This window comes from Suncus etruscus, chromosome 7, assembly GCF_024139225.1.
Source record: "Suncus etruscus isolate mSunEtr1 chromosome 7, mSunEtr1.pri.cur, whole genome shotgun sequence".
NCBI lineage: Eukaryota > Metazoa > Chordata > Mammalia > Eulipotyphla > Soricidae > Suncus > Suncus etruscus.
Genome location: NC_064854.1, coordinates 57,496,893 through 57,510,999, shown reverse-complemented (window position 1 = coordinate 57,510,999; position 14,107 = coordinate 57,496,893). Strand labels below are relative to the sequence as shown.

The window sequence follows — 14,107 nt, the reverse complement described above, 5'->3', positions numbered from 1 at the left end:
GTTTTATCTTTTATCCTATCCTTTTAGCTTTAGAGTGATTTAGGAAAAGTTGAATCCAATTTCACTATTTTATATTTACATGTTTGATGACAAATAGACTTGTGTTTATAAGTGACGGTTTTTCAGCTAAGTACATGCATGACATAAGCATTAATTTAAAATTTCCATACTGAAATCAGATCTTTTTTAAATTTCCATTTGATGTGCATTAAAAGAGAGGTACTCATATAGTGAATATGGCCCAAACCCTATAGTTTAACAGGAAAAAATAAGGGGTCGTCTTATACTCCTAGTCTTATATGCCAGAAAATATGTTTCTCTTTTAGACATTAAATTCAAACATGTTGTGTTTTGAATTACTTAACACTTTTTATCTTCCATTTACATGTGTTTTATTTTTCACTCTTCGTAGTATTTTTAAGAGGTTTTAAAGTCAAATAATTAAACTTGTTGAGTGAAGGTTAAATTAATGGTACTGTTTCTTTACAGAAACCGAGACATTTTTCTGTTAGCACTTTCTGTTGTTAACATTTGGATATTCTACTTTCAAAAATTGGAGGTCATATTTGGGTGTTTTTCAAAGAGCAGCATCTTGTTTTGAAGAGAGGTGTCTATCAAAGCTAAAGTGAGCTTTTACATTATTTTTGTCATTAAATTATGGAAATAACAATACTAATGCTTTGTACTTTGCCGTATGCTTTTTGGAAGGCAATTTCTTATGTAACTTGGAGGGAAAAAAGGTAAAGTTTTCAGAAACATCCAGTCTTGTACATTATATGCTTTCACAATTTCTGTTCTTTGGCCCTTTTGATATATTGATGTATGGTTTGAAAGTAAGGTTGTTTGTGGCTTTTCTAAGTAAGTGCCTGCAAACTATACTCAAGTATCAGGCTAGAACCCAGAGGATATTGATATTAAAGTCTCTTTTTCTCCTTGCTGGTTAAAGTTGCATCCTGATTGGGGTGCTTTTACTTGAGTAGAGGCACAATAGTCATTAAACTGCAGGTGTTCTGCTGAAGCAAGAATTTCCCAAGCAATAACAACAGTCCAGTTAGACTTCTTTGTTATTTGTTCAGAACAAGCTTTTCATTTCCTTGATTTCCTGTCAGCCTCAATCCTCATCTCCTGTCATGTGTCGTTATAGATGGGCGCTTGTGAATGCCACAGAAAATTGAAAGTGTTCACAGAAAACTTGTCCTAAATTACTGCGGTAGCTAAAACTAAAGTTGAAGGAGTATTTCTTTCCTCTAATATTTGTCCATTTGACTTATAGGAGCAGCTACCGGACCTGCACAGCCACTTTTGTGAGCTGAACCTGGAAGCTCATATGTATGCATCCCAGTGGTTCCTCACTCTTTTTACTGCCAAGTTCCCCCTCTGTATGGTCTTCCACATCATCGACCTACTGCTGTGTGAGGTAGGCTACTACTCATCTCATCTTCAGTCCAAAATAGGAAATGGTTTGTATTTCCTGTGGTCAATTGTCATTGTCTTCTTGTTTCCCATGATATTAAGTCATGAAGTCTGGCTGAGAAAGATGGTATTTCTCTGCAAGAAATGAAAATGTTAAGCAATATGCAGTTCCCTGCAAAATAAAATGAGGTCATCAAATTTATAATAAGCTCTTATCTGTATATAAAAATATATATGGAATAGCATACATATTTCTATACTAAGATGATTTACTTTATTTATTTGGGTTTTTGAGTCACACTCAGTGGTCCTCAGGGTAACTCTTGGCTCTACACTGAGGAATTACTCCTGACTCTGCTCAGGGGACCATCTGAGATACTGAGAATTGAACCTAAGTTGGCCACATGCAAGGTATGTGCTATCTCTTCATATCCCTATACTGAGAACCTAAAGTTAAATAAATTAAGAGTCAGGTTATTTTTTATTTAATTTTTTAATTTAAACACCATGGTTACCAGGTTGTTCATGATACAGTATTTTTCCACAGATAAAGTTGTTCATAAGTGTTACAGTCATACAATACAATGTACAATAACCTTCACCAGTATACCAGTTTTCCTCTCACTCTCCCTGAAGCCCTCTCCCCTTCCTGTCTCTAGGGCATAGATTTTTATTCTCTACATATATCTTTATCTTTTTTTCTTTCCCTTTAAGACACTTTGGTTTGCAGTACAGTGAACATTTCCCACCACAAATGTCCCTATTTTCCCTTTCATCCTCCTCAGTGCTTTCTCTCGTACCTGTCTCTGGAGCAGACATTTTATTTCTCTCTCTCTTTTTCTTTTCTTCCCTTTAGACACTTTGGTTTGCAGTACGGTAACTTTCCTGCCACCAATGTCCCTGGTTTCCCTCTCACTTACCCTCCTCTGCCTGCCTCTGGGGCAGGCATTTTACTTCTCACTTTCTCACTCTCTCCACTGTGGTTTGCACTGTTGTTTATGAAGGGGTGCCATGCATGTCCCTTTATCCCCTTTGAGCACACAGTTCTTGTCCAGAGTGGTCAGTTCCAACTATCATTGTATAATACTACTTCTCTAACTACACACTCTGCTTTTTGTGGCAAGCTTCCTCATGATCCTCATCTCTATTGTCTCTGAATATTATTATCATACTGTCTTTTATTTTTCTTATATCCTACAGATAAGTGAGATTATTTTATATCCCTCTCACTCTGAGAGTTGGGACTTTTTAATATTAATGTAGTTGGACTCCAAGAGCGAATTGTAATCTGGGAACAGAGCTCATTGGAGAACACCTGCCTGACATGTGTAAGGAAGGCCCCAGTTTTATCCCTAGCAACACACATAGACACACACATACAATCTGTTTCAATAACACTACAAATTAAATATTTGAAAGTCAGACTTAAAAAGAAGTGTAAGATTTCTTTAAACTTAAAATAAAGGTAAAATGTATATCTTAGATATAGCTTACCTGTGTTAGTTCGTAACAAATTCTTGTGAGGCCTCATTCTCTGAGTCCAGTTGGTCATTGCTCTTCACAGTCCTGACTGGTATTTGAACAGTCCCTGTGGGTTGTAGAGTGGTTCGTTTCTGTTGTGCTTTTAATCATTCAAATCATACTTTGATAAAGAAAGATTGAGATTTGCTAGGGTCAGAAAACTCCAAATTCTGAATATATATATGGACAAGAAAGAGGAAGAGGGGCAGGGGAAAGAAGGTTAATAAAGAAAGATTGAGATTTGCTAGGGTCAGAAAATTCCAAATTCTGAATATATATACAGGGATGAGAGAGAGGGGGAGGGGTGAGGAAGGAAGAAGGCGAGAGGAGAGAGGGAAAGAGGGAGAAGAGGGAGAAGAAGAATGAACAGGGGGTTATATCTCAAAAACTAGACAAGCAAAACCCCCATGAATTCCAAACTTGTATTAGACAAAAAAACCTGATGGAAAGCATACAACGCAATGGACACTGCTATTGTTTCAGTTACAGACTCCAGACTCATTACTAACATGCCTGTTCAGTTTAGCTAGAATTAAAAGTACAATATTAGGATCTTAAACTTTATTTGAAATAAAAATGTAGTGATCACAATATACACAAAGGAAATCTAGACATTTCTGCTGAAAACCCTACATTGCCTGGTTGTTCAAATCAGAGTTGTAAACAGTTATGACTCCTCTAATTTAGTGTAGTATTAGAGTGCAAAAATTTTATATTGTTCACTTCTAAAATCTGAAAACAAGCTAATATGTTTGTTTTGCTAAAATTTCAAAGTCTTAGTAATTGCATACAGAGCCAAATTTAGAGTTTAATTGTACTCATAAAAATGGAAAACGAGGTATGACATTTCAACAGCCTTTTCTTTTTATTGTAGGGCCTCACAAATACTTATCACTATTTTTCATTCTTGGCTGAACTAAAATTATTCTAGATTGGTTCTCTGTGTTGGAGAAAAAAGGGTGACATTAATGTCATTCTGGTGACAATGGATTTGGTAGTATAGAACCTCTCTTCTCTAGTTCACTGCAGTGTAACTTTCTCTACTTCCCTCTCTTCCTGAAAATGCCACCTCTGACTTTGAGCACTGTCCTTGGGTCTTTTCATTTCTTTTCTTTTTTTTTTTTTTTTGTTTTGTTTTTATTTTTGGGCCACACCCGGTAATGCTCAGGGGTTACTCCTGGCTATGTGCTCAGAAGTTGCTCCTGGCTTGGGGGACCATATGGGACAACCGGGGATCGAACCGCGGTCCGTCCAAGGCTAGCGCAGGCAAGGCAGGCACCTTACCTTTAGCGCCACCGCCCGGCCCCGTCTTTTCATTTCTTATGCAATTATGATTTCTCAGAAAATGTTTTAAGGCACTGAATTTTTAATGTCAAATGCTAAGAAAACAGGCAGTATTTTGGGGGGAGTAAATTCATAAGCCTTCTCTTTACTTGTCAAGTGTAATTATCAATATGTGAAAGATCTTACTGCTCCTTAAAATAGGAATGTTATATATGTTGCAAGCTTTTCCATCAATCTTTCTTTTTTTTTTTTTTATCAAACCTATTTTTATAGCTGAGAGAGGAAGAAAGAGTAGGCTCTGACCAGGGAAATAAGTGAATGGTAATATCCTGTAATGGACTAAAGTTAACTCTTTAAAATAAACTTTATTGGGAATAATATTGTAGCTTACTTCAGGATATTCATTTTTTCCACTAACTTATCTTTGTCAAAGGATTATTTTGCAAAGGAAATTTTTAGGTAAACTCTCTTTCCTTCCTGTCTGTGTTTTCTCTTTGCCCCTTTCTTCTTGCAGTTAATATTTATGTCAGGGCTATACTTTCAGATGTGATAAAGTACTCTAAAATTATAACCAAATCATACATAGGTGTTTGCTTTGTAATAATTGTATCTTAAGAGAATAAAGTAGCCATGGCTCTGGCTTACTGTTTAATTACAAGTGGAAGGTTACAAAATTCTCAGCTGAAATAAGATATAATTTTTAAATTTTCCCCTTAAGACAAAAAAGGGGGGGGGGGAAGCATTGGTTCTGCAGAATATTTCCTCAAAGATCCTATTATAAATATAAGGATTTTTTTTCTTCATGAAATTAATAATGTGAAATTAATTTGGTGGCAGAAAACCTTTAGATTTTGACAGTGCAAGAGTCCTAGTTATTAGAAGTTTTTTAAAGATTATATTAAAAGGGCCGAAGTGAAAGCACAGGGTAGGATGTTTGCTTTGCACATGGCCAACCTGGGCTGGATCCAGGTTCGATTCCTGGCATCCCATATGATCCCCCAAGCCTGCCAGGAGCTATTTTTGAGCACAGAGCCAGGAGTAACCCGAGTGCTGCAGGTGTGGCTCAACAACCAAAAAATAAATAAATAGGGGCCGGAGAGATAACATAAAGGTAAGGCATTTGCCTTTCATGCAGAAGGTCATTGGTTCGAATTTCAGCATCCCATATGGTCCCCCGAGCCTTCCAGGAGCGATTTCTGTGCGTGGAGTCAGGAGTAAGCCCTGAGCACTGCCGGGTTTGACCCAAAAACCAAAAACCAAAACAAAACCCAATAAATAAAAGATTATATTAAAGATGAATACATGAGATTTGGGTTAGTGCCCCCTCCCTTTTTTAAATAGTAAAAAGGAATGTCAACAGGGCTGGAGAGACAATACAGGGTTTTGGGGGTTTATTTGTTTTGTTTTGTTTTTGTTTTGGGGCCACACCCGGCAGTGCTCAGGGGTTACTCCTGGCTCCATGCTCAGAAATCGCCCCTGGCAGGCTCGGGGGACCATATGGGATGCCGGGGTTTGAACCAATGACCTTCTGCATGAACGGCAAACACCTTACCTCCATGCTAACTTTCCGCCCCGACAATACAGGGTTTTACTGAATATGACTTATGTGTGGCTGACCCCAATTTGATCCCTTAGCACCACGTGGTCTCCAGAAGCCTGTGTGATTGAGTGAAAAGCTTGAGGACTTGAGCCTCCTGTGCACTTAGTGGGAATTTCTTACCTAAGTATTTACACATGCAATTGTATCAGTATGTTTGTTATTTGTTGCAGTGTGTGAATGAATAGACTCATGTATCCATTCATCCATTCTTCCTTTCTGTAGTTTGTGGACATTAGGTTGTTTCTAGATTAGGGCTGTTGGCAGTATTGTTGCTTTGAGCATTCTCAAACTTGTCTTTCGGTATGAACTTCTATGAGTACACATCTAGGCTTAGAATCAGTTCCTAAGGGCTGATTTAGTAAATATGGATTTAGTAGATACCATCAAAACAACTTTCTGAAATACATTGAGAATAAGCTTTTGGTTTGCTTTTGTTGTGTTTTGTTTTGGAGATACACTCAGAGATGTCAGAACTGACTCCTAGCTCTGTACTCAAGGATCACTCCTGGCTCAGGGGATCATATGCCATCCAAGGATAGAACCCAGATTAGCCACGTGCAAGGCAAATGCTCTACCTATTGCTCTGACCCCTTCTGGTTTGCTTTGTGATGTAAAGATGCCTCATGATGATAAAGGGTACAATTTTAATTTCAGAGGGCAAGTCCTGGATCAGTTTATGAACATGGAAAATGAAACTCATTTGGTGATTGGTATCTTTCACTTGATCTCTGAGATTGCACATAGATGGATCCAGGAATGAATCATTTTTGTGTTTGTATGTGGGAAGCTGCCCTTCTAGGAAAAATTCAGCAGTATTCAGCTATAGAAGCAGCAGAGACAACATAATCTTACTTTAACATTGTCATTCTGATAACTTCTTTTTCACATTATTGGACCTGTATATCTGGGTTTTCACTTTTATTTTATTTTAGATTTTTGTTTGCTTGTTTGTTTTGGTGCCACATCCAGTGGTACTCAGGGCTTAGTCTTGGCTCTATGTTCAAGAATAACTCCTTATGAGCATGGGAGACCATCTGAGAAGCTGGGTATGGAATTTTGATCAGCTATGTGGAAGGCATGCTCCCTGCCCACTGTGCTCTCTATCTCTCTGACCCCAGGTTTTTTATTCTCTTTTGTTTGTTTGTTTGTTTGTTTTGGGCCATGCCTGGTGATACTCAGGGGTTACTCCTGGCAATGGGCTCAGAAATTGCCCCTGGCTTGGGGGACCATATGGGACACCAGGGGATCGAATCGCGGTCCGTCCTAGGCTAGCGCACGCAAAGCAGACGCCTTACGCCCCTGTGCCACCACTCTACCTCAATTATAGCTCTATTGTATCTCAATTTCTTCCATTATGACTTCTGAGTTTCTTCAGAGTTACAGATCTGTTTGTTCTTTATTGCTTTTCTTACAGTTCCCGCAATCCTAGTTTTCCACTTTCTTTGAGATACTTCTTTGCTAAAACCAAAATTTTAGCCCTTGGTCTTAATAGAAGATTCATTTTATTTTCTTTTAACTAGTTATTCAAGTAGAAATAGTCCTCCCAGAGTGCTCTTTTTTTGGATCTTCTTTCAGAAGACATAAGGAAAACAGTATTTCCTTTAGTCTTTGACAAGATAACTGACAGATGGTATTTGAAGTTAACTCTTTCCAGAGAGTTCAATTTTTAGAGAATCAAATACATTCTTCTTTATATAGTAACTTGATATTTCATGAAATTTAAGGAAATCATTGAGACCCTTCAAGTGATTGTTTATCTTCTTTCTCTCTTTCTTAGAATGATGAAAATTAAACAGTACTATAATATCTGATTAAATCTCATCAAGTACTAACTTTCTTTACAAGGCATTTTCTGAAGCTATAACCTCATTATATAATGGGTCCTTGAACATTTTAAACAGGAGACCAGTTCACTGTCCCTCAGACCATTAGAGCGCAAGATTGTAGAAAAACCTAAAATTATGAACAAATTCCTATACACACTGCATGTATCTTATTTTGAAATAAAGAAACAGTGGGAACAAATACAATATTTAAAATGAAGTAACTAAATCAACAAACTTACCAGTATTTCAATGGGAACTATGGGCCTGCTTTTGGCTAATGAGATGGTCAATGTCCAGTTCCATATTTGTCACTGCTAGTAACAAATGATGCAAGTGTGCATCCATAAGTCTTGATCTGGTAGGAGATTTCAAATGTTTCATTCTAGAAAAGTCTGTTCACAGACCTAAGATGGTAGCCATTTTGAGTGCATTGTTCCTGAGATGAGGATATATCTCAGAGGGGAGAGATGTGTGAAAATTAAGAAGGCTGCTCGACTGAATGCATCTTTCAGAGAGTCACAATTCTGCAGTTCAGCCAGTTCCATTCAGTAAATGTATCCACATTTTTAATGTCAATAGAAAATGGGTTATGGAAAAGCTGTATGTCATGTTCGTGGAGATGAAGCTCTTTAAATCTAATTTGGAACTCCTTTTGCAATTATTTCCAGTGAATTCACATGTTTTGTTTGGGAATGCAACCACTGGTTTTTCCGCTAATAGATTTTGAGTTGTGGGGAGATGGCAGAAGTTTTCCTCCTTCACTTGTTTGATGAGGAGGCCTAATTTTACTTCAAATGCTTTGACATGTGATTGCATTTCACAGATGAACTTCCCCTTTCCTTGAAGTTGCACTTTGAAATTGTTGAGTAGCTCTGTTACATCTGTCAGAAAGGTAAGGTGCCATTTCCATTCTGCAACATTGAGCTCTGGTACTACTTTGGGTTTTTGTTTGTTTGTTTTTGGGCCACACCTGGTGATGCTCGGAGGTTACTCCTGGCTTTGTGCTCAGAAATCACTCGTGGCTTGGGGGACCATATGGGTCGCCAAGTATCAAACTGAGGTCCGTCCTGGATTAGCCATGTGAAAGGCAAACGCCCTACCACTGTGCTACTGCTCTGGCCCACTTCTTTGATTTTTGAAAGCAGAAAAGCTGTAATCTATGGAAGTAACTCATAGAAACATTTCAAGATTCTCCCTTGATTCAGCCACTGGACTTCTCTATGATACAGAACATCTTCATAGTCAACATTTAGCTCATACGAAAAGTCCTGAAATTGTCTGTGGTTTACTGCATGGCTCTAATGAAGTCAACACAAGATACCACAGTTTTCATAAGAGAGTCTCAATTCATTGACTTACAGCACAGCGCTTGGTGGGTGAGGTAGTGTACGGCTATTGGATGAGAATGGTTATTTTTGTCCCATCTCTTGGTTAATGCAAGCAGTTACTCCTTTCTTAGACTCCCCCCACCCCATCATGCTAGGAGCACCATCAGTAGTCACAATAGCTAGTTTAGCCCAGTTCAGCTCTAAACCATTCACAGTTTGGCAAACCTTTTCATAGAAAACCTCGCTAAAAGTTGTTCCTTTGATGCTTTGCAGTGAAGTAAGCTCTTCTGTAACTTTGAAATAATAATTAATTTCCAGAATAAAAATTAGAAGTTGTACAGAATCATGAACATTATTGTTTTTGTCGAGTGCCAAGGAAAAATAGGAAAATATTTTAGTGAAATTTTGCAAATGCTGATGCAAATTGTCTCCCATTTCTTCAAACCTTCATGTAATTGTAGGTCCTGAAAGACTCACTGTACTAAATAAATTGGCTTTCTCTGGACACATCTCTTTGGCAACAGAAAGAAGGCATTCTTTAACAAATTGTTCCTCCATGAATGGTCTGCCAGTGCATGGTATTAGCTTGGCAACTTAAAAACTTGCTCACAGTGATGAAATATTTAGCTATTTCTGCTTCACAAAGTATTTTGTTGAGTTGTTAATGTAGTTTTCAGTTTTAATATTTTATCTTTTCTCACTTCTTCGACAAAACAGTCATATTTATCTTTATGTTGAGTTTCATAGTGTCAACACAAATTGTATTCTTTGAACACAGACACAATTTTCTGGCACATCAGACACATAGCTCTTTCCTAGTACTGCATGAAAAAATAATCACTGTTCTTTGAATATCCTACACTCCTAGTCAATTTTTCTCTTTCTTAACATCATTGTTTCCTAGGGATTCCAAATTACTATTAGTAAAATACTATTAGTAAATATATATATGTATATATATATATATATATATAAGACAATATACCAGCAATAACTTTGCCCACACAGAGACATACAGACTGCAATACAGAGTTTCACCAATCATATTGCAATGCAACTGGTGCAGGTGTCATTAACCACTTGACATCTGCAGAGTTCCGCCTCCTTAATGATTAGACCCCTTTAAGAAATTTTGTGGGCCCGGAAAGATAGCACAGCGGTGTTTGCCTTGCAAGCAGCCGATCCAGGACCAAAGGTGGTTGCTTCGAATCCCGGTGTCCCATATGGTCCCCCGTGCCTGCCAGGAGCTATTTCTGAGCAGATAGCCAGGAGTAACCCCTGAGCACCGCTGGGTGTGACCCAAAAACCAAAAAAAAAAAAAAAAAAATTTTGCACTCTGTGACTTTAAGGGTTTATTGCATAGACATACCACATAGTACGAGCCATCAGGTCAACACACTTTCCCCACCACATCTAGAGCTTTCGTTTAAGACTATTTGATCAGTTCTGAGACTTCTACTTCGTTTTAGTTAATGGAAAAGTATAGTAAATGTTAATTTTTTATTATAATTTTTACAATGTGGCAGTCCCTACGCAGTGAAAAGATTAATTACATCTGCAGTTTTGTTCATAGATCACAACAGTATAAACTGGGGTTTACACAACATACAGCATATAACATTATACAACTAAATATAAATGCACTCATTGTATTTTAAATTGGGTTTGCTACACCTCAGCTGTTTGTCACTGACTAGCAAGGGAGAACAGCAGGCAGCCAATCCAGAGATCAGAGATTCACTCTGTTACCACCCATCCAGCTTGACACCTTTCCTTCTCTCCTTTCTACCTTTCCTCCTTCCCTGCCTTTCCCCTTTCCTTATGTTCCACCTTACTTCTTTCCTTATTCACACCATAGTTTCTTTCCTCTTTCTAGCTTTTCTTCTGTCCAGTGTTTCTTCCTTTTGACCCTTAACTACCTTTCTTCTTTTTATCCACAATTCCTTTTATTCCTTCTGATAGTGACCATGGGACTCGCCTCTTAATAATGTTGCCAACTTTCTCCAAGCTGCCTCTTTGCTGTGCCTCTGTCTCCCGTGCTCTTTCTCCTGCTCTTCACCCTTCCCTACTCACAAGCCACTGCGCAGGCGGCCCTCCCAAATGATTCCTCTGAATCCTGGGTAGTTGTAGTCTGGCTGCGGGTGTTCTGATCCTCTCACTGCCTAAAGGTCGGACATTGATTCCCATAATTTCCCACCCCCTCTCCCACCGATGACTGTCCTTCTGTAAAAAAAAAAAATGAGAGAGGCAGTAATGACCCAGTGGGCAAGATAAATGTCCTCAGCTGGCCGCATGTGGCCCACGGAGCCATAGTTTGAGGGTCCCTCTGATATGATATAATGAGGGTTATATTTATACATGTGTATACATATGTATATTTCATTATCTAATCTTCTTACTCCTTGATTCCATTTCATTCACCAAACCATAATACACTGAATTTTTAAAATATAAAAATACTCCCTGGCATCCCATATCGTCCCCCAAAGCCAGGAGCGATGTCTGAGTGCATAGCCAGGAGTAACCACTGAGCTCACCAGGTGTGGCCCAAAAACCAAAATAAAATAAAATAAAATAAAATGTAAGTTTGAGGTGTATGCCAAATTGGTTTGCATTTAAATATGCAATATGAAGGGATTGGACTGATAGTGCAGCAATAGGGCATTTGCCTTGCATGCTGCTGATCCAGGATAGACCAGGGTTTGATCCCTGGCATCACATATGGTTCCCTGAGCCTGCCAGAAGTGATTTCTGAGTGAAGAGCCAGGAGTTCCTGAGATGTCAATGGGTTCTTAAGTGCCTCCAGGTGTGCCCCCCCCAAAAAATGCCAATAAATAAATATGTAATATGAGCACTATGGTAGCATTAGAAAATTCTTTTGTAAGTGAATTTAAAACCACTTTGAATTTAAAGTGAACTTAAATAATGAATTTAAAACTATAAAAATGGGTTTAACATAAGGAATATTAGCATTAATGTTTCTGACGATCCTAAGAGTAGTAATTGACATAGAGTAGGGAAAAATAGTTTGAAGCAGCTTATGTGATATTAGTCAAAGTTTTTCTTGTCAACTAAATTCTTCCAGACTAGAAAAATACTTCCTTAATTTTTATTTTTATACTCCCAGCTTCATTCATACCTACAATAGTCTTGATTTTCATACCATTTATAGCTCTTCAATCTGCACCCCACCCTAAAATTTGTGGTTTCTGAAAGTAGCAGAAATCTCATGTTTAAATGGCAGAACTAGAACATGTTTACTTCACATGTAAAAATACCCAGATTCATCCTGGTACTGTATGGCTCTCTAAGCACTGCCAAGAGCAGTCCTGACTCTTGAGCTAGGAGTAACCTCTGAGTATTACTGGATGTCTCCCCCAGTCCAACCCAAAGGAAAGAACTCTGCTTCCTGCAACTTTTAGACAAATATTCATTTATTCACTCAGCAAGCAATTGTCAATATTTGGGAATGTAACAGTGTAATGCTGGGGCTTACACTCCAGCCCTTTAAGTCTTCTCTCCAACTCTGGATTTGTGTACTTTTACAGGGTGACGTTGTTTGAATTGTCTCCATTTAGAACATAGCTTCTGGGGTCTAGGGAGCATTTGTTTATTGTACGTTCAAATTATGTAAGACCTGCCTGAGACTTAAGATTCCTTAAAGAGACAATGCTAGAAATAGGCTTAACAACGGACCCCACAGTTGAAAACATTCTGAACTTTAAGAAATACTGATTTATTTTTTGGTACTTAAATACTGAAAATTTTGGGGGGGAGGTTAAAAAATAGATCCTTATGATAATTTAAATTAATAGTAACAGCAGCAAAAATTTATATTTTCATTATGGAGTAGTTGAATTATCTAGATAAAATAGTTTTTTTGTTTTTGCAGATTAAGTGAAATGGGAAACATGAAACATGGAACATTTTCACTTCTCAGAATTCATTACTTTATTATTTTATAGAATCCAATTCTGGGAAGTAAAATAATAGTTCAAGGTAATGAATTCATAGCAAAAGAAAACTTAGGGGGAAATTATTGCACAATATTTCTCTGTATTTTTACTGTTGATTCTAGGGGTAAAATGTTTTATATGTGTGTGTTTTATTTATTTTATTGTTGTATTTTGTTTTTGAGCCACACCTGGCAGTGCTCAAGGGTTACTACTTCTGGCTCTGCATTCAGAAATCGCTCCTAACAGATTTAGGACCATAAAGTATGCTGGGGTTGAACTGCATGCAAGACAAACTCCCTACCTCTTTGCTACCACTCTGGCCTCAAAAGTTGGATTTTTATTTTGGTCCCCTAGGGCTATTTTGGTAGACATTAGCAGGGACCTCTCAACAGAGCCCAGATGACAGAGAGCAGATGTGTGTTTTAATAGCTAAACTTCCTCAATAGTAATCTCTGAAACAGACTTGCTTCACAGCAGTGCTGCAGCAGGACAAATTATTGTTAAAAATAAGCAGGTGTCTTATTTAGGCAGAAGCAAGATGGGACCTTAAAGAACATTGTCGGAGGGAATGAAGATGAATCTTCATTCTTCCAGTACAAACTGTATGTTCTTTGAGTTCTACTTTCTATAAGTCAGACAACTGCTAGTCATGAGTAATATCATGTATATATTGAGCATAAAGTCTTTTTTGCACCTCTAAAACTTCTCCTTTTTGTTAAGAGTAGCAAAGCAATTTTTTTTTTGTTTTGGGGCCATACCTGGTGGTGTTCAGGGATTGGTTACTCCTGGTAGGTTTGGGGGACCATATGGGATGTCAGAGATCAAACCCGGATTGGCTGTGTGCAAGGTAAACACCCTACTCCCTGTGCTATTGCTCTGATTCCAGAACATTTTTTTTGCCCCCTTCTCACTCACTGTGCTCACAGTGGAAGGGCTTGAAACATCAAGTATTGACAGATGGGAGGAAAGGCCCTCAGTGCCAGAGGTTCAAATCCAGGGTGTCTACCACTTCAGTTTTATCCCTGGCCCCTAAAAATAGCATTTGGGGGGGGGGAAGGGGACCACATACAGCGATTCTCAGGTGTTAAAGCTGACTCTGAGCTCAGAAATCGCTCTTGGCTTGGGAAACCATATGGGATGCCGGGATTGGACCACGGTCTGTCCTAGGTCAGCCGCATA

The 14,107-nt window shown here is 38.3% G+C and overlaps 1 protein-coding gene across 1 annotated transcript in view; it reads left to right on the top strand.

Moving 5' to 3' along the window:
* The window catches only part of RABGAP1L (RAB GTPase activating protein 1 like), a 369,153-nt gene that overhangs the window by 236,579 nt on the left and 118,467 nt on the right, over positions 1 to 14,107 (top strand). The window contains exon 16 of the mRNA XM_049776425.1: positions 1,274 to 1,417. Coding sequence (XP_049632382.1) covers positions 1,274 to 1,417 — 144 coding nt within the window. The remainder of the gene's footprint in view (positions 1 to 1,273; positions 1,418 to 14,107) is intronic.